This window comes from Gigantopelta aegis, chromosome 4, assembly GCF_016097555.1.
Source record: "Gigantopelta aegis isolate Gae_Host chromosome 4, Gae_host_genome, whole genome shotgun sequence".
NCBI classification, from domain to species: domain Eukaryota; kingdom Metazoa; phylum Mollusca; class Gastropoda; order Neomphalida; family Peltospiridae; genus Gigantopelta; species Gigantopelta aegis.
The window spans coordinates 9,736,798-9,758,275 of NC_054702.1; the positions used below are offsets into that span (position 1 = coordinate 9,736,798).

General features: G+C 40.2%; 2 protein-coding genes across 2 annotated transcripts; one reads left to right on the forward strand and one right to left on the reverse strand.

The window, feature by feature from the left end:
• Positions 1-107: 107 nt before the first annotated feature.
• On the forward strand, positions 108-12,788 carry LOC121372637 (3-oxoacyl-[acyl-carrier-protein] reductase FabG-like). Its single transcript, XM_041499080.1, has 9 exons — positions 108-195; positions 884-1,023; positions 1,951-2,043; positions 3,967-4,052; positions 5,088-5,181; positions 8,509-8,578; positions 9,351-9,387; positions 11,333-11,396; positions 12,248-12,788. Exons 1-9 carry the CDS (start codon positions 147-149, stop codon positions 12,404-12,406), a joined length of 792 nt encoding a protein of 263 aa, XP_041355014.1. The 5' UTR covers positions 108-146; the 3' UTR covers positions 12,407-12,788.
• A 1,008-nt stretch (positions 12,789-13,796) lies between these two features.
• LOC121372636 lies at positions 13,797-20,478 on the reverse strand. The gene is made up of 4 exons (XM_041499079.1): positions 20,204-20,478; positions 18,130-18,348; positions 16,910-17,194; positions 13,797-15,736 (listed from the first exon to the last, which is right to left on the reverse strand). Exons 1-4 carry the CDS (start codon positions 20,316-20,318, stop codon positions 15,456-15,458), a joined length of 900 nt encoding a protein of 299 aa, XP_041355013.1. The 5' UTR covers positions 20,319-20,478; the 3' UTR covers positions 13,797-15,455.
• Positions 20,479-21,478: the final 1,000 nt, after the last annotated feature.

The window sequence follows — 21,478 nt, forward strand, 5'->3', positions numbered from 1 at the left end:
ACCATGTGATTCTATCTACATGAATAGTCATTAATATATTTAAGAATCCCAAATTAAAAAATGTTTATTAAATATACTAATTTACATGGAATAGCATAATTATTATTAAAACACTTTTGAGACAACCCCGCCTAACTTCTTCCATAATGGCGACCACGGTCAGCAGCTTATCGGGAAAAGTGGCTCTAATAACGGGTTTGTTAACACGTCAGCGCTGTTTCAGTGAACGGCTGCATGTTGACGTGGTTGTGGTTGATGTTGTTGTTGTAAACTGTGTAATATTTAATACGCAGGCTTACAGTGCACGTATACTTTGTACCTGATATGTATGACGGATATGGGCTTTTCGCGGGGTCGTGTCAAACCTGTTTTAGTAAGGCGTTAATATTATTAAAGTACTGTGCACATGATTTATTACAGGGGTGGGTGCTGGAGTTTTCTAGGGAATTATTTTAATGGGGATGCAACTTTTAAAAAGGTTACTTTCGACGAATAAATGATGCAGGGCGGATCCAGAAAATGCGGCGGGGTTGAGTGGGGGACTAACTGTAAAAGTGCACATGGACCAACTCATCAAAAGGGCATCCAAATGGAATACTACTACTACTAATAAAACAATAATAAATAATAATAATAAATAAATTATACCAATAAATAAACAAAACCCTAACTGCAACAATTAAATGAGGGGGGAAAATAGGACACTTGAATGCACTGCGGAGTGGGGTTGGGGCTGGTGTGCATTTCGGCTCCCTGCAGTTAGTTCATCAAGATTAACCTTGAATGCAAGTGCAAGCACAAGCTTTGTGTCTTGGCTTGTGCTTGCACGTGCATTCAAGGTTAATCTTGATGAACTAGCCTGCAGTATGATTTGTTTCAACAGGTGCCAGCTCCGGTATCGGTGCTGCTACGGCGGTCCTGTTTTCCAAACTGGGTGCTTCGCTGGCTCTGACAGGGCGAAAAATTGACAACTTGACACAAGTGGGAGAGAAATGCGAAAAACTGTCGTCTCCATCTCGGAAAGTATGTAGAATAGTTCCAGGGACGTGCTGCGGTGCATGTGTAGGGGTATATTGATTGGGGGTAGGGTGCGCGCGCGCGCGCGTGTGTGTGTGTGTGTGTGTGTGAATCGTATATCAAATTTCGTCAAATACGGGAATATTCTGTTTTGTTTTTATTTGTTTTGTTTGTTGTTATTATTATTATTTGTTTTTATGGTGGTTGCCATTTATTATTTATTATTTTGTTTTTTGTTTTCTTATTTCTGTTTGTGGAAGGTAAAAAAAAAATATATTGGTAGGGATATAGCGAGCAGCAGCTGAAATTGTAGCATCATACCCAGTTAGAAGTTATTTCAGGCAAACAAGGACGACGTTGACTCTCTACCGCCAATACGTTTGTTTGTTTGTTTTGTTTAACGACACCACTAGAGCACACTGATTTATTAACCAGCAGCTATTGTCCAATAATCAAACATTTACTCAGTCTTAGAGAAAACCAGCATCATTTTCCCATTAGCAGCAGGGTATTTTGTATGGATTTTCCCATTAGCAGCAGGGTATTTTGTATGAATTCTCCCATTAGCAGCAGGGTATTTTGTATGAATTCTCCCATTAGCAGCAGGGTATTTTGTATGAATTCTCCCATTAGCAGCAGGGTATTTTGTATGAATTCTCCCAGGACGGCACATACCACGCCATTTGATATACCACTGGACCACACACACACACACAACACGGTCTATCTTGTGTGTGTGTGTGTGTGTGTGCGCGCACTCGCGTATGCACTATATATATATATTTGCAGTAGAATCTTGTTGGTTCGAACACCGTTGGGTCCCCCCCCCTCCCCCCCCCCCCCCCCCCCCCCCACGCGCTTCTTCTATTAAGTTACAAGTTCCATGTTTTATTAATGTTCGAGGTTATAGAACATAATGTATTATTGTTTCAGCCTTTCTTGGTGTCGGGTGATCTGTGTAACGAGGAAGATACGAAAAAGATAATGAAGGAGACGATAGAACACTTCGGACAGCTTCACATTTTGGTCAGTTCTAGACAAAATATTGATAACAAGGGCAGGTGGGACAGGGACATCTTCACATTTTTGTCAGTTCTAGACGATGTATTGATAACAAGGGCAGGTGGGACAGGGCCGCACTTAGCCTCACTTAAGAGGGGTGGCAGTATAAACATGTTCGGGGTACAGTAATAAGGGTCTTTTCCAGGTAGGAAAAAATAAATAAAAATGGGAGACTTTTTAAAGGGACAGCCCCTATTTTTTAAACACTAAGGCATATTTTCCATTATTAGAGCCGTTTATGATCACTGAAATCAAACATTGCTTATATTTTATTGTTTAGATTATCCATTTCCGTACAACTGAAGTGTTTCAGGTCATCCTGGTGTTTCTAATACCGCAAAATGCATTTTTCATATTTTCATTTTTAAAACCGCACGGACTTCTGAGAGATTACCAGTTATGGAGTCGAATTTTAGTCTGTGTTTAACGATATTTCACTGTTTCAACGTCACAGACCTTTTTTTCTCTTTCTCTCGCTCGCTTGTAACGTTATACAATTGTGTTAAAGGTTTGTAAGTTAACCAAACTTGGTGTGCATTTTTACGGCTTGTACGTCCCTTTGGTCAGGAGATGGCTGGAATATTCGTACTGAAAATGGGTGAAGAATGCTAGGGACAGTGCTTCAACTATTTTGGAAAACACGTTTACTTTCCCCTTTTCCTTTACGTTTATAGGCCTACAATTAGTTCTGTATTTCTATGATTATCGGTTTTAACAACTTTGAAAGCTTCGCTTATGTTTAACACAAGCATTCCAATGAGCTAATTTATAGAAAAGGTTCCGTATTTCTATGATGATTGACTTGTAATACATGTCTAGGCTGTATATGATTTGAGGCATGCAGTCATGTTCATGCTATTGGGCGTACAGTCTGGTGTATGTATACACATGCACATACTAAAATATGATTAAAAAAATTAGTATTAAAATCTTAAACAAAAATAAAAGTTCGTTTGTTTTGTTTAACGACATCACTAGAACTCATTGATTTATTAATCCAAATGTATTTATTAATCCAACATGATCGATAAATCAATGTGCTGGCAGTGGCGTAGTGTGGGCGTGGCCACCGGGGCGGTTGCCCCGAGCGCAAAATTCTGGACTGGTGGAAGGGACTCGGGGAGTGCTGACGGTCCACTGCTTAGGGGGCGCAATACTCGCCTTGCCCCGGGCGCTGGCAACCCACGCTATGCCACTGTTTGATCGTATCGTCAAGCAAAACAAACTTTAACTTTCAGTCAGCTATTCTCGTACGAGACACTCAAATTGTGCGGCGTTGCCTTATGGCCACAGATCACAGTTATCTTCCCATTTGGTTGTCCGGAATCCAAAAATTTGTCCGCGCGTGTAGTCTGCTGTTTGACTGTGATCATTTTATGGCAGCTATGAAGTGGCAACTATTGGACTGAAGTTGACAGCGGAGAGCATGTAGTTTGTAAACATGTGTAACTTGTTGACATTGAAGACTTGTTTGTGGTAATTCCGGCCCATGCAAAAGTAGTGCTTTTTGTGTAAAATGGGTGTACTCCGGCCAGGTTTAGTGGGTGGGTGTGTTCAAACCAATATACTGGGAGAAAGAGCTGGACAACAGGGGTTGTCCTTTTCTGGGTATATTTCCTTCAGGCAGGCAAAGGTACATACAAAAATCCATGGGCCTACTAATATTAATAAATATGTTATAGCCACTGACGCGATATAGAAACATATAGTGTAATTAGTTGTGGTCTGTTGCCTTATATGTCAACTTGCGATGTTTCACAAATTCTGCTGTTATGCCACAAAATAGCTCCTTGAACTACACTTGATAAACTTTAACCACTATACTCTTACATTATACACTATACTTTGCTTCCATATGGTATTATTACTATTATCTGATGATTACAGGTTAACTGTGCAGGTATTCTGGAGAGTGGATCCGTAGAGAACACCTCGCTAGAACAATATGATAGGCTTTTTAATGTTAACGTCAGGTGAGTTGGGTGATGGGTTATTTAATCATTTAATGTTCATATTCTGTTGTTTAATGTTTAATATTGATAAATATGTGTGATTATGGTGATTACTATTAAAAATATATGGTATTTAATATTATTAACGTCAGGTTAATTATATTATAGACTATTTAATCATTTAATGTTCATATTTAGTTGTTTAATATCATATTATATGTGTGATTAGTATTAAAATACGACGTGTTGATTAGTATTAAAATATTACGTGTTGAATAATATTAAAATATGTGTTGATTAATATTAAAATATGACGTGTTGATTAATATTAAAATATGATGTGTTGATTAATATTAAAATATGACATGGTATTTAACATTATTAACGCCAGGTACGCTGTGAGAAGGGACTCTTTTAATATTAATATAGTGTGGGTTAATATATATTGATACATAGGTGATCAGTGTTTCTGCCAGAAAGAAATTTTTGGAATTAAATGCAACCACAGTCAACAGGGAGTATGAGGGGCATCCCCCTGAATGAAAATGGGTTAAGTTTAGGTTTAGGGTTAAGAAAATCATACAGTAATGATAAGAGTAATTAATTTTGTGAAAAAGTTAACTTTAAAAATAAAAACATTGGGTATGGCGCCATACCCGTTTTACCCTCTGGCAGAAACCCTGGTGATATAGTGTTTACTATTAAAACTATGACATGGTGTTTGTGAAAAGGTGTTTATGGCCGTAACTACAGAAAAATACTCCCCCAAAATATCCCTTTTAGTTTAAACCTTCCCTTTTTGTCTGTATACGGCTATGGTGTTTAATATTGATATATATATATATATATTTATGACAGACTTTAAATTATTGTGGTGTTTAATATTAAATTGTGATTATGTTTAATATTAAGATGTAACATGGTGTTTAGTATTAATATTAAATTGTGATGGTTTAAACTTTAATGTTAATACTTAGTTGACATCCTGTCACACCTAACCCTCTGCTAACAAACCTTTAATTAAGATGGTTACCTGTAATGATATACTAATTGCAGGTCTGTCTATCACCTGACGATGTTGGCGGTTCCGCACCTAACTGCCACGAAGGGCAATATTGTGAACGTGTCCAGTGTGAACGGAATAAGGGCTGTAAGTAGGCCTATCTAGATAGTCTATATATGCCAAATAAAATCCCATAGGCGACAATGTTAAGGGATGTGGTTAAAAGTACTACGTGCATACGCAATATACAAACCAAATTATGACCCATAAACATATATACTACAACCCCCTCCCCCAAAGTATTAAGTGAAGAAAGTGGAACCTTCCATGGGTCATTTTCGATACATGATGATAACTAGTTTAACGTGCCCATATACCACTAGGGTTTCGAACACGTCCATACCGAGTCCGATCTCCGATAAGATCGGTGGCCTGACTCGGGATGGAAAGGGGGGGGGGGGGGGGGGGGGGGATGAAAATGGGTAGAATTTTGAAAATAGCAATTAGTAAAGAAGTTAATAGATTAAATAAAAAAAATTAAAAGTTTACAAGCCAAAAATAAAAAAGAATTGACTGCTCGGCCGAATATTTATATAATTTGGAGCATTTTAGAAGGACAGTCCGAATTTAAATAAGAGAAAGAAGAGAGGATCGGACTATTTAATAATATTTAAAAAAAGAGAGTAATTTCGACATAAAATTTTGAACGCAGGTCTAAAAGTTTAAAGTCCGATCGATATGTCCACGCGAGTGGCCTCGTTAAGGCCGTTTGGGTGTACAGCTTAAAGGGACGAGATGGGTTGCATCCCGTCAAGAAAACCCCTAGATTGACAGTCGATAGACGTTGAAGGTGTAGTGCTGTGCTGAAATACAGATCTGGAGAAGCCGGATCCGTCTGAACGAGAGAGAGAGTATCAGACTAGGGTATAGTCCAGTCGTCATGGGTTGGTATAGTGGTGCGGACGGGCTAGACTCCGGAGGATACGAGATGGTATCACTATAAAGCAACGTAAAGTCTAGAAAAAGAGTAGTAGGGGCCGACCCCGCTTCCTATTTCTTGTTAGAGTGGGGCGGTCAATCTTCCAGTGCTGCTAGGACAGGCTCGGACATGTAGAGACTAAACGCGAACAACCGTGGCGTTCTGCAGAATGGCCGTCATACGAGTCACGGAAAAAACTAGTCCGACAGTCAGACGGAGAAATGACGTGGAGGCAAGGAATCTCGCTAAAAAAGAATCCAACCTGGTGGTGCAGGCTGTCGAAACATAAAGCGTTCCAGCGTTCAATCAGTTCCAATGGCCGCATACATCCGATACAGCTGGATGTTTTTACAACAACCCTAGTTTCGCATAAAATTGTAGTAGTTGGTTTAACAGGTACCCAATACATTTTGCAAGCTCTCTCTCTCTCTATGTCTCTAGATCTCTTTCTCTCGCTCTTTCTCTGTCTGTCTGTCTCTCTGTCTCTCTGTCTCTCTCTCTGTGTGTGTGTGTCTCTGTCTCTCTCTAGGTTTCTCTCTCCCCCCTCTCTCCCTCTCTAGATCTCTCTCACTCACTCACTCACTCACTCACTCACTCACTCACTCACTCACACACACACACACACACACACACACACACACACACACATTTACCACTAATGGCAAAGCTGATATTATTAACTACGCTATCGAACGTTGAGAGTGAACTTTGAAATTAAATTTTGTTCAGATTATATTCATACCTTAAGAACTGTATATTTTGAGTGGCACTTTAAGGTTGTTTGTGGGGGGGGGGGGGGGGGGGGGGGGGGGGGGGGGGGTGTTTGGAGGGTTTTTTTTACTAGGTTTTTTTTATTGTTGTTGTTCATCCCAATATAATAATAGTGACCCAAACACATCGGGTCGAATTTACCAAGCCTGTTTATGTCTTACACGCGTGTCACTACATACATTTACAATGCGTAAACACTATATGTACCTGCGTCTAAGAAAAACAGGCTTCGTAAATTCGGCCATCATCTCTTTGCTCCTGCATGTGATTTAGTTAAATATATACTGTGTCAAGTCGAGATAGAAGGCGTGAAATTTGATGTCGTGGAACGCAATGTTCTTCAAGTAAAAGTCATCAATACAATTCCTGGTAAATTCAACTATTTTTAAAAACATTGTCTTTTCACGACGTCTAGAGGAGTTCAGGGGCATGCTCCAGCGAAATAGAAAAAGACCCTAAATGTCCTAAAAGAGGCCTGTAGGATGAAAATGTGTGTTTTCCGTCATACTCTTATATAAATAAACATTATAAAATCTGGCTTGTGCCCCTCTAACCCCACTATAGACTGTGCCCCTCCACTAGAGATTGTGCCCCTCCCCACTCCAGATGTTGCTCCTACAGGCCCGTGGAATGCAATTTCTTGCATTGTGCAAGTAAAATTCATCACAATAAGTTTTTGTTTAACGACACCACTAGAGCACATTGATTTATTAATCATCGGCTATTGGATGTCAAACATATGGTCAGTTTGACACAGTTATAGAGAGGAAACCCGCTACATTTCTCCATTAGTATCAAGGGATCTTTTATAAGCACCATCCCACAGACATGCTAGCACATACCACGGCCTTTGATATACCAGTCGTGGTGCACTGGCTGGAACGAGAAATAGCCCTATGGGCCTACCGACGGGGATTGATCCTAGATCGACCGCGCATCAGGCGTGCGCTTTACCACTAGGGTACGGCCCGCCCCTCATCACGACAAATGCAGGTATTATTATATGAATTTGAACAAACAGCATCTGTGACCTCACTCACCCAATTCCCCCTCACAGGCGCTATAAAATACTGCAGATGAGTTGAAATACTCAAATCATGAGTTTAGTTACGCTAGGACCAGACTATCAACTCCCAACACAAAGTTGGCCAACTTTCTGCTCTCACAACTTCTTGGACTGTCCACTTGGTAGTTTGAGCGCTCTTACAATTCGATTTACGTCGTATAACCCATTAGTTGTTAATAACCCATTAGTCGGGAGTTGGGGGGGGGGGGGGGGGGGGGGGGGGGGGGGGGGGTTACAACACAACAGTCGTGTTGGCCAACTTTCTGCTGGTAGTTGACAGTCTGATCCTAGCATTAGGGAAACGAAATCTTTTCTGTGGAATAGAATAGAATAGATGTTTAATGACACCCCAGAACAAACAATATATCGGCTATTGGGTGTCAAACTATGGTTCTTTTCTATGGATGACCTGACCCTTTATCATTGAAAATTGTTTTCATGATCACTTAGTTACTAGGCAACACGAAATATGTTCAGCTATTACTGCTTTTTGACCTATGACTTACACGTTACTTACATCGTGTTGACTAAATTGCCAATGCTGGCAGATCCAACGTGTTTCTTGTTGTCATGCTGTCTGTTGTAATTCAGGTTTGGTTTTATACGTTCTTCGAAAACTATGGTCACCGTCTTTCATAAGACTTGCCTTTCGTTTTAGTTCCCTGGTGTGCTAGCTTACTGTATGTCAAAGAGTGCGATAGACCAGTTTACACGGTGTTGTGCCCTTGGTAGGTTGGTTTTATTTTAAATATATTGAACGCCAAAAGAAACGCGAATATATATATATATATATATATATATATATATATATATATATATATATATATATATATATATATATATATATATATATATATATATATATATATATGTTTTCTGTGTTTTTATTTTTAATTTCCTGGCTGAATATTAAATATTAATATTAAATGTATCTTTATGATACAGTTAATTTGGTAAATAGACCTAAATGCGTCTAAAATGTTCAAGAGACAATGATAATTTTAATAGATACAAAACAATAATGGGATTTAAACCGATCAATGTTAAATTAAAGAAAACTAAATAAAAATTTGCGTTTCTTTTGTTATTCAGTGTTAATACTTATAATATACATCACCTGGTTATCTCGACCTTTGGTATCTCGTTCGCCCAGGATATCACGAGGTCGAGCACAATATTCATAAAAAAAAGTTATATTTATCTCGAACATTGTTATCTCGAGCTGTTAGTTTCGATCCCTTCAACGTCAAGATAACGAAATTTGAATGTATAACAATAAATTAACATTAACGTATTAACGGTTTCCATCTAGAACAACCCGTCTTTCTTCATACCCCTGTGTTAATCATGCTTGATGAAAAATATTGGACACATTTCTTATTAATGTTTTATAAAATGAAAACGGGATGTTATTTTAATTTGTCACTAGAGTGTATTCATTTTATCTTTGTAAAATTCAAATTCCACGGCTTTAATAATGGAAAGTCCTTTGTTTTTCAGAACTAGCACCTAAACAAGTCCGAGTCAACAGTGTGAAGTAAGTGAACAGCTGTTGTGCTTATAGGAAGCAACAAATCTAGAATCTTCTCCGAGATGAAATGCAATATTTGTTTAATAACAACGTTTCGCAATTGTTGTCCAATACATGGTTACTAGCATTTCAACACTTAAAGGCATACTGTCACGGATTTAAGGACCTTATTTCTCTAAAAAAAAATGGATAATAAATAAAAAATACAGTAATTGTTGGAAACCAAATCTACATGTAGCTATCGCATCACATTAACTGAACCACGATGGAGTGAAATCCTAGTCAACGCTCTCGGCAATTTTAGTATTTGAATTATGGACCATTGCCATAATTCAATTATTTTTACAAAATATCATTAATAAATGAAGTATGGTGGTTATGAAGATGGTTGAATAAAGTACATTTAGGAACAAATCACGTTATTTTTGTTCAGGTAATAGTTTGTTAGACCATTAAATAGGTTAGTGGTTTGTGGCAATATGCCTTTAAGCGTACTTTACAAAGCTCTCGTTACCTTTGCGAAGGAGAGGGAATGTGTTGCCATCACGAAGACTACACCATTCAAATAACTGCTAGGGATCTTTAATAAGCACTTCCCCATAGAGAAGACAGCACATACCGCGGCTTTTGATACACCAGTCGTGGAGCATTGGTTGGCATTAAACCGATCAGTTTGAGGTGAGTGCTCTAACATTAAATTACATCCTAACCCGTTGACGGTTGCCTAGGATATCCACAATTTAGGAATCCCCGAATTGTTCAGTTTAGCGAGAAAGCTGATTGGAGGTTAATTACCACCCAATGAAAGTAACCGCCTATTTCCTGTGCTGCAAAATGTGTTTCTCATTTACTGTCATAGGATAAAGTGCAATTAAAACTACATGCTCACTTAGCAACCTAGTCATCGAATTCCGCATCTAGCACTTTTAATCAATCACTCTTTGTTCCATCTGTGCAAAACAAGATTCCTATTTTGTACGGTGCTGTTGCGAACAAGCTAACCGTGTTTATTAAGTATCCTTATGAAATATCGAGGACCCTTGGATTGCCTTGACCCTTTCCAAGAGCTCTAAGACAGCCAAGGCGACAGCTGGTGTACTTTTAGATGGTATTTTCAAAACTATAGACATGAGTTCTCACCGACCAATATCAATTGTTACGTCCGAGTCCGTAGATTTAACTTAAGCCATCAGAATCATCACACGAATGCTTTTGACAGCGCGATGGAAAGTTAGGTGGACTGGAAATTGAGTTGGCAATATCATATTTACTAATGGAAACCAAGGTGTATACGTTGTACATTCATCAGTAATGCAGACGATACAACTGATGATTACGAATGACGTATTCAAATTTAGAAGCACTCGCGATCATCAATTGCAAAGCGCACGTGAGAGCGCTCTCTCCTGAACACTATAGTCAGGAACTACACCCAGTTTGTGCATAGCAGTGTTCAGGGGGGTGAACGCTCGCGATCAATATGCGTCCAGTAATGGCAGTATACATCATACAAAACAGTGGCGGATCCAGAAAATCCATTATGGGGGGCCCCAATGACATAAGGCGAAATGCCAAGGGAAATTTGGGGGAGGTTTGGAGGGGGATCGTAAAAAAATATGAAAATTAATATATAATAAAATATATAACTGTCACTGCCCCCCCCCCCCCCCCCCCCCGATCCGCCCCTGCAAAATAAGATGGTTTAACCAATATTTATTTCCGTTCACAAATTAACGATCTGTGGATTGGCCAAAAGGCATTAGCTTGTAAAGAATGGTTCGTGTGAGAGAGTGCGAATGCTCGTCCCCGTGATGACTTTATGGTTATGTTTGACAAACACGTTCAGTCGTCAGTAGTGTTGTGCTTTTGGTTGTCCATTAAAGTCTAGTTTCCATAAAATATGTAAACTGATACAGACTTGTATGAGTATAGGGAGTCTCTGTATTTACAGCCCCGGCGTCATTGTCACGGAGTTACAGAAGCGCGGAGGTATGAATGATGAAGTATATGCAAAGGTATTTATACATTTAAAAAAGAAAGAAATGTTTTATTTAACGACGCACTCAAAACATTTTATTTACGGTTATATGGCGTCAGACATATGGTTAAGGACCACACAGATTTTGAGAGGAAACCCGCTGTCGCCACTACATGGGCTACTCTTCCGATTGGCAGCAAGGGATCTTTTATTTGCGCTTCCCACAGGCAGGATAGCACAAACCATGGCCTTTGTTGAACCAGTTATGGATCACTGGTCGGTGCAAGTGGTTTACACCTACCCATTGAGCCTTGCGGAGCACTCACTCGGGGTTTGGAGTCGTATCTGGATTAAAAATCCCATGCCTCGACTGGGATCCGAACCCAGTACCTACCAGCCCGTAGACCAATGGCCTGCCACGACGCCACCGAGGCCGGTTTATACATTTAAATACGAGTTACTAAGTAGTTCCGGTTATGGAGCATTTTATAATAAGAGTATAGGCTAGGTAGATAAGGAAAGAATTTGCCATGGCTTCTTAGGATTTCCCGATTTCTAGACATAGACTAAGGAGAGTAAAAATTAATCTTAGAAAACTGAAACATTTCGTTTAACAATAAAAAAAAAGAGTCAAAGATCCCGAATAATTTCTGTGATATTGGCCTTGTTTTCCCTCACAGAGAGTCTGATTGCAGGGGTAAATGATCTGGGTTTGGTGCTATTTGCATTGTTCACAAGCATGGGAGGCACGAATGGAGAGCAGGAAGGGAATTGTTACCCTCACCCCCATTATCATTATGTAGATTATGCATCTCCTCAGATAAAAATGCCACTCCAGCTCCTGGCATCTACTGCAGTTATTTTATTATAGATGTGTTCTTTTTACAGTTTCTAGAAAGAAGCAAGGAGACGCACGCCCTGGGCCGTCCAGGCCTGCCGGACGAAGTGGCACGTGCCATCGCTTTCCTGGCGTCAGACGACGCCGCCTTCATCACTGGCGCGCAACTTCCGGTGGACGGTGGAAGACATGCTATGTGTCCTCGATAAATCACGTGACATATCTGTCATTGGCTGTACAGATATCACGCAACACTTGGACTTTTAAAGGAAATACATTGATTGTTGAAACTTCGAAATCCTGGTGATGGCTGGTGTGCGTTATGATTTATCTGGGGGCATCAGCTAATTATATTAATTATTACTACACAGTATGGTGTAATGGAAAATGAAACGATTTCTAATGTACACAATCATGTTTTAGGTTAAAACAAACTGGGCAGTGATTGTAAATCGATTTATTTACATCTTGAATGGGAACCCTGAGAATGATTTGATAATGTAGATATATATATACAATATTTCATCATATAATGTAGTCATTGTTATGCCATTCATAAAATATGCAGATTAAAAAGAAATGCTATTCAAATGGACACTGTGTCTTTATTATTTAACTATGCGTAACTGCATTCTCGCATATTAATACTTCATCGAAATTACATTTAATATGTATGTATTTAATTTATTTCGCACCCGGACTGAAAGGTTAGTTGAAACTAGATGCATAAGCACTTAAATTCCAGTAACACGAGTAAGAACAGTTACTATTAATGTCTGCCATGTTTTAAAGATAACATCACGTGGCAATATGCACGTGTGCGTTCAAGGACTCTGCAATTAACACCCCATACCATATTCGCTACTTAGGACGGACACTGGATATTGCTACTGTCGTAACAATAAATCTTATCAAAATAACTAGATATTTTTTTTTTTGTCTTCTGTTAATGACTTACTTTTGGGCTTACTTACTGTTATTCAAGTTCGTGGAAGTTTATATAACGGTACTTCCTGTAAACCATTTTAAACTGCGGCAGTGTACGGCGAATTGCTATACCAGTGTTTTTTTGTTTTTTTCTCACAATATCGAAAGACGTTTAAACTGTTTACTTATAATTATGTGTTTAGTGTAATTGTTTAACGTATTAAATACAGATCTCAAATAATATTGCTTAATTATCAGTGATAACTAAATTATACATGTATGTTAAAACAATGGTATTACCGTAGTTCAGTCGTGGTACCATGGTGTTCCACGACAGTAGCAATATCCGGTGTCGGTCCCAGGCAGTGGAGTTAAGCAGTTATGTAAATCTTAGTTCCCCCCCCCCCCCCCCCCCCCCCCCCCGAGTCGAATCCTGGAAAACAACATTCGGGGATGGGGGAGACTAAAAGAAAAAGGCTACATGGGCAAAGTCGTGAAAAGGGCAACTCGACGAAAAATTTTTAAGAAAGCCAAAATATTATTTTTTATTATTATCATTATTAATTAATAACAAGGTTAAAGTTTGTTTTGTTTAACGACACCACTAGAGCATTTTTCTTAACGCAGCAAAGGATCTTTTATATGTACTTTCCCACTGACAGGAAAGCACATACCACGGCCTTTGATCAGTTGTGGTGTACTGGTTGGAACGAGAAAAACCCAATCGGCTGAATGGATCCATCGAGGTGGTTCGATGCTGCGACGCTAGCACTTCAAGCGAGTACTCAACCAACTCAGCTAAATCTCGCCCAAAATTAATAAGGAGACACTTAAATATATAAAGGGGACAGGTCTTCTGGTGCCCCACAGGACCTAACCTCGAAGAATGGTGACCCGAGTGCAGAAAACACTTCCGTATTTCACTACCACCAGACATTAGGAACAACCTTAACACCAAATAGGGACGACAAACAGACAGCACGCACGTAACTACATAATCTCTACAATGCATCCGCCCACAAATAAAATAAAATAATGGCCCAGCACCGTACTTAATAAGAAGTCGGACAAAAGAAAACCGGCTCCAAGTACACAATTGCTATGCACCCAGAGGGAGCTGGACAAAAGAATACCGGCGGAGGCGTATCGGGCAATAAGACGGGAGAGATGGAAGAGGAGGATAACAAGAGGACAAACCAAGGATTGACTGGAGATGGAACCCAAGAAAAACACCAAGACCTGTGGCCTTACCTCCCGGAAATGCACAATTGCTTCGAGTCTCCCCTGGGTTGTCATGCTACGAGCTGAACAGTTCAGGCCCTTTTAAGGGCCACTATAGGCAACCTAGGGAGACATGTCAGCACCACATAGGTCCAATTAACGAGCTACCTTCGGCCTACTAAATTCGGAACCTATATGTATCGACCGTTCAAAATTGCGCTTAAATGCCTTCATCATAAATGCGTACCCATTCTCATTCCTACGGGACATTCCAAATTGCATAGCACCATACACCCCACCACCCCCGCCTGTTACTGGCTACGGTCGCATTGCTGGTGCTCCCTTGCACCTTCCAGTGAAGGCGGTCCCCCTCCTACCCACCCCCACCTTTCCTGTCCTAGACGGAGGAGCCGGCCGAGGCCAACACTTGTGCCCAGGACAGGCGTGCACTACAACAGCTTGCTCTGAATGTGCACGTTAAACAATCATTCCTTTCCATTCCATTCTGGTGCCCCATTCGATCAGCCTCCGATTTAAAGGCAGCGTCACACTGCAGTAATACTGTAACGAGAGGGATATGACAATAATTATTATGTACATTATTAACCAGGATTTTTTCGTGGTACGGACTTTTATTCTAAATTTTAATTTTACCTATCTGTGTTCTTTACACGGTGTTTTATTTAACTCTTGCATTTTTGTATTGATGTGGTCCATTTACCATAGTTTGACACCCAATAGCCGATGTATTTTTCGTGCTGGGGTGTTGTAAAACATTCATTCATTCATTCGTTCATTCATTGTTAACCAGGAATGGACACCATGACGGGAAATGGCTCTTGTTCGATTTACTAATAAAGGATAAAATATGTCCCCAGGGCCATACCAAACCCAACATTTCGGGTGTGTTTGTGGGAGGGGGGGGGGGGGGTGGCAGTAAAGAGAATGTTGGCACAATAATGTAGAATCGGTTCTAACTTGACAAAACGGGTACACGTGTACTTTTAAACTAAATGGGACTCTTTTACTTTTGGGGGGAGGGGGACTAGTTCCTCCCCGTAAACCGCTATGCATGACCCTGACAGTACTTGGTGCACACAACACAATAACTCATATGATTATCCTGCCATCATCTGTCTGCACCAAGGCAAGAACACCGTCTGTCCTACTCGAGGCCTGCTTGCTTTCTAACGCGGCACACAGAAGGCCCCGGATGTAGCTCTCCTTGTTCTGCAACTTGTGAGCGATTCTTTCAATGCGCTGCACTTCCTCTCGTGTCGTCAGCAGTCTGACGTCGGTTTCCTCCAACAGCGATTCCAGCTTGACAGTCTTCTGGAATAAGCTGCTTAGCTCTGACGTGGAACCGTCCACTTCGCCATTACTCTGCTGCTCTGAAACGTGAATTAATGAATGAATGAATGTTCAGCGACGCTGCACCACAAAGAGTAGCCTACATCGGACATTTGATGTCAAACAAGCAGTGAAAACCTTATTACATACCTTAGTGTCAACCCCTGCAGTTGCCCACGGCAATCGGCACTACCGTGGAGACTGCTGTGGAGTTTTTAATACTTCACGGCACGTTTTTTGCCTTGGACTATATTCAGGTTGTTTTTCAATAGCATTGTTTTTGTTTTGTTTGTTTTTTTGTTTTTTAGCCGTGGCCATTTTCTTAATTGCAGGAGTTGCACACAGTAGCCTAGCAAGTCAGATCCATTGAAGAGATCTTTAGACATGTTGTGAGAAGGGAGAGGCATATCTAGAGTAGATCATGGATGGGTATTATCAGATGTTTAGTATCGTGGTATGAGTAGCCTGTATTGCTGTACGTATTATAATTTACAATCGCTTTAGTTGGCTCCTAGAACTGGTTTTCTTGTGACTCGTATCAGAAAAACCGTCTTATGAAGAACGAGTTCTATAAATTATTTGAAGTTTATTATTTGAACTTCAAATCATATGGGTCAAGTTTATGTGCTAAAGTTATTTAGTCATTTCAGTTTCTTTCAAGTTTTCTTTCTTACAACTATGGATTAGCAGCCGAGAGAACCAGTCGAAGCCAAGAGAATGGACTATACGAAACATTTAAAATGTATCTGTGTGGGAAGGGTACACTGTAACAGATATTATTTAACTTTTGAATTACACTATTTGGATAGGCCTGTTCTTGAGTTAATTACATAATTATAAATTAGCCTTTCAACGTGTGTGTGTGTGGGGGGGGGGGGGGGGGGGTGCGGGTGCGTGCGAGCGTGTATGTGGTGATGTAACTAGTGCCACCCACCGCTCTTCCAACGCCGTCGCCGTATGAACGATAATCCGTCCCATCCTACCAATTTTTTTTTTTAATTTGTAAATAATTTCAGTTTGGTTTGACGTAAGAAGAAAAGTAAACGTGTTTTGGAAATAATAAAAAGAAGAAGAAGAAAAAAACCCTCGAACTATTTGTGTGCAATTTAGAAAACAATCAACTCAAAAATAAATAACTTGTAGTAAATTCCATACTGTGAACAAAGGCGATCCCTGTGGGAAGGACTATACATGTGTAGGCCTACAGTACGTACCTTGTACAGCAATAACTTCATTATCTACATAGAGCGTGTCTATTCCAAGTTCGTTGAGGTCACCGCCTCGTGTTCGAACCACGGTTTTCAGTCTGTCGACGCATGCGCCGTGAAGCATGAAGGTGAGCAATAGACTGTTGGCCGGTTCCACGCCACACAGAAACACGAACTTGGCCGGCACGAACAAGAGTCGCGCAACATTAGCACGCATGTTTTCTAGTTCCTTCCGGTGAAAGTTTTCTAAGTTTCCATTCACGTGAAATTTCACATGTTTGAAGCCATTTTCTGTGAAAGAAAGTAATTAGTCACTGTGATGATGATGAAAATATGACTGTCGGTATCTATTTATCTATCTATCTACTAATATTTATCCATCCATCTGTCTGTCTGTCTGTCTGTCTATCTCTGTCTGTCTATCTCTGTCTGTTTGTATGTATGTCTGTATGTATGTATGTCTATACTGCCTGCCTGTATATCTGTCTGTATGTCTATATGTCTAACTACTAGTATATATGTATGTATGTATGTATCATATGTCTTCATCTATCAATCCGGGGGTGAGACGTAGCCCAGTGGTAAAGCGCTCGCTTGGTGCGCGGTCGGTTTGGGATCGATTCCCGTCAGTGGGCCCATTGGGCTATTTCTCGCTCCAGCCAGTACACCACGACTGGTACATCAAAGGCTGTTGTATGTGCTATCCTGTCTATGGGATGGTGTATATAAAATATCCCTTGCTGCTAATCGAAAAGAGTAGCCCATGAAGTGGCGACAGCTGGTTTCCTCCCTTAATATCTGTGTGGTCCTTAACCATTAGTCCGACGCTATATAACCGTAAATAAAATGTGTTAAAAAACATTTCCTTCTTTCATCTGTCAATCCATCTATGTATTTATATTGTGTATGTGCTTGCAAATGTATTCACTTGTTTGTATTGTTTTAAGTTTCTCACACCACACCTTGCCCTGGGCCCTGTTTTACGAAGCGATCTTAGTGCTAAGATCACCTTAAGTGAACATCTACGTTATGCTCTCAGGGTGATCTTGGCGCTAAGATCGCTTCATAAAACGAGGCCCTGGGCTCCGTTCCACGAAGCGATCTCAGCCCTAAGATTACCTTAGGCGCATAGCTACCCTGTGCACTTAAGTTGATCTTAGGGCTAAGATCGCTTCGTTGAACGGAGCCCAGGGCCTGTTCTGTAAGTTAAAATGTCTTGGGTTTACCAGGTTCTCTGTTTGGTGCGTAGAAATACAGAGTATCGCCTGCTTGCACAGCATATTCCGCCGCGACGTCAATGAGGTCACTTCTGCCCACGTGCCAGAGAAAGGCCTGGAGAAGCAGCAGGTTGTCACGTGACAGCATGTTTCGTTCACGCAGGTAGGTGAACAGTTTCTCCGGAGTCGTCAGTCGGTCCAGCACTGTCTTCGGTATGCCATTGCAGCCTGTGATAAAACACAACGATCGCGTGTCACGCTGAATGAAAAAACATGTGCGTGCGCCTGTGTGTTTGTGTGTTTGTGTGTGTTTGTGTGTGTGTGTGTGTGTGTGTGTGTTTGTGTGATTACGTGTGTTTACGTTTGTGTATATGTGTTTTATGCGTGTTTGTGTGTAAGCATGTGTTTGTGTGTAAGCATGTGTTTATGTAAGCATGTGTTTGTGTGTAAGTATGTGTTTATGTGTAAGCATGTGTTTATGTAGGCATGTGTGTGAATTGTTTATATGCAGGGCTCGAACTTAACGACGGCACCGACGACAATTGCCGTCGTCGAGATTTAAATTGCCGTAGTTCGGGAGCGTAACCGATGGCAATTTTCTGCCACTGGTTAAAACTTTCTGCCATCAGTATAGCTCCTCGACGATGGCAAACTGAATGTACCTGTATACCTGGTGTATATTATCTGCTAGTATTTAACATTTGTGCTTTTAAAATGTGTCTACTTACTTAAAAATAACCTTTCATTTTCTGCAAAAGTCACTTTGAAAAAACCCTACCGTAGTCGAGTCAAAATTGCCGTTGATGGGCAGTCTCACCCATGGTAATGTTTTTTTTCAAATATTGCTGTTGGCGACAAATTATTAAATTCGACCCCTGTATGTCACATAATGTGTATTATGTATGTGTGTGTTTGTGTGTGTGTAGTAGTATTGGTATAAAGTGCTCCTACTGACAGTAGCTAGTGACAATTTCCCTTTTAGCTCAGTTGGTAGAGCGCTGGACTCTAGTACTGAGAGTCCATGGTTCGAATCCTCTCAGTGGAGGTTGATTTTTCAGTTATATTTCGAGCCGACGAAGGGACTGGGTGTGTTCTTAACACAAGAATACAATTATAACCCAGTCAGGACCTGTAACAATTCAACTGCCCATGGCCCACAGCTCTAGGACGTAACTTCACTTGATTGGGGAGTATGTTGTAGTGTTGGTATAAAGCGCTCCTACTGGCAGTAGCTAGTGGGAATTTCCATATTAGCTCAGTTGGTAGAGCGCTGGACTCTCGTATTGAGTGTGGTTTGAATCCCCTCAGTGGAGGTTGATATTTATCTGTTAATGTGCATGTTCTTGTGCTTGTGCGTGTGTACTTTAATAATGAAAAATCAGTTTTAAAATAGCTTACAACAGCCGTGACTATGCTGCAAATAATGCCATTTTTAGAGCTGGCAACCTGTGGCAATTCTTAGGCGCGAGAAAATTAGAAATCGGGGTCCAGGGACTGCAGACTTGGTCGGGTTCAGGCCGTTTTTACAATGATGCATGGAAGCATGCCACTATTCTCGAAGTAACCACTGGGCGTTGCCTTGTGCAGGATTACATTTGTTAAACTAGTCTAGAGAGTGGCAGTCCAGTTATAGGTAAAGTAGAAATGACGCGCATATACTTCCGCACTGGTAGCATACACAATAATGCAGCGTATTGTTAGTTACAAAGAATAGAAACTTTACGTCATTTGGCTTCTTGGATAGACAGTACCTGTGACCTCTGCATAAATCAATGCAAGACTTAACCCTGTTTGTCAGAGGCGGATCCAGGGGGTGGACTGGGTAAAAATATTCCAGTTCTCCGTTTCTTTCTTTTAAATTGCTGTGCTTTTTGTTGTTGTTGTTGTTGTTGTTTTTCGTTTGTTTGTTTTTGTTGTTTTTTCCCATTGGAATGCCTATTTGACGAATTAGTCGGTATATGTGCCCTTTTCCCGTTAACACCCCCACCCACACACACCACACCGCAAAATATTTCCTTGATGCATCGGGTTACATTGTCTTTGTTTATGTTAATAATGTATTTATTACCAAATTACATCTAACCTGAGCACAGGAATTTCATAGCAGTCAAATCCCCGCTATCAAGTTCTTTGGCTATCTTCAAAAGAACAATGTTCAACTCCCAGTCATCACTCGGAATCAGTGGCTGTGACGTCATGTTTCCTGTTTACAGTGGTATTTCATATCCGCTAGACTAGAACAAGGCATCTACGCTGACAACCCATGGCCATATTCCTATATACATGTGATGAGATGCCGCATTTGAATCTGAAATGACAAGAAATGGGAGCTAAAAAGTATTTAGCAGTTTATATCTAGATTATTATGTTTAAAGGGACATTCCTGAGTTTGCTACAATTTTTAAGATGTTATCGACCAACTGAGACTTTTTAACGATTGTAATTATATATCAAATATATTTTTCTACATAAAACATTAGTGGCCATATATTAAACATGTTTCTAATCGTTCTAGGTTAAATTTCATTTTATTTCCTAAAATAATTTTGGGCTTTTTAAAAATATTAAGACGACCAGAAACACATTGAATATACAGACACTGATATTCTAAAAAAGAAAATATATGTAATATGTAATTTATTTTTATAAGAAATATTTTATTAGTCGGAAATATCTTACAATGCAGCAAACTCAGGAATGTCCCTTTAAAATTCAATTTTGTTTTTTTAAAAGGCTCCACAAATCGTTTATAGGTAGAAGAATGAGATGAAAAGATAGATAGATGGGTGAGTGGATGGATGGATGGATGGGCGGATGGACGGATGGACGTACGGACGGACGGGTATTGGTGGATGGGTGGAGAGACCGGTAGACAGAACAAGCCAAACATGTCTGGTATCTGTGTCAATGATGCTATCATAATTCCCAGAACTGGCAGTCTCCCTCACATCGGTAGATGCCGGTAAGTTACACTGAACTCCTGTCGAAATATTAAACTACAATGATGCGTAATGTGTTGGTGTGAAGTACATTGATTAATTAATGATCGGCTATTGAATGTCAAATATTTGGTAATTCTGACTCGTAGTCGTCAGAGGAAACCCGCTACACTTTTCCAAATGCAGCAAGGGATCTTTTAATTGCACTTTCCCACAGACAGGAAAGCACATACCACGGCCTTTGTCCAGTTGTGGTGCACTGATTGAAACGAGAAAAAATTGATCCACTGAGGTGGTTCGATCCTGCGACGCATGCACCTCAAGCGAAAACTCAAACCGACTGAGCTAAATGATTATTTAAACTATTTTTAAAAAGAAAATGCATTTATTCAATAAAACAAACTCAAACCAATGCAAGA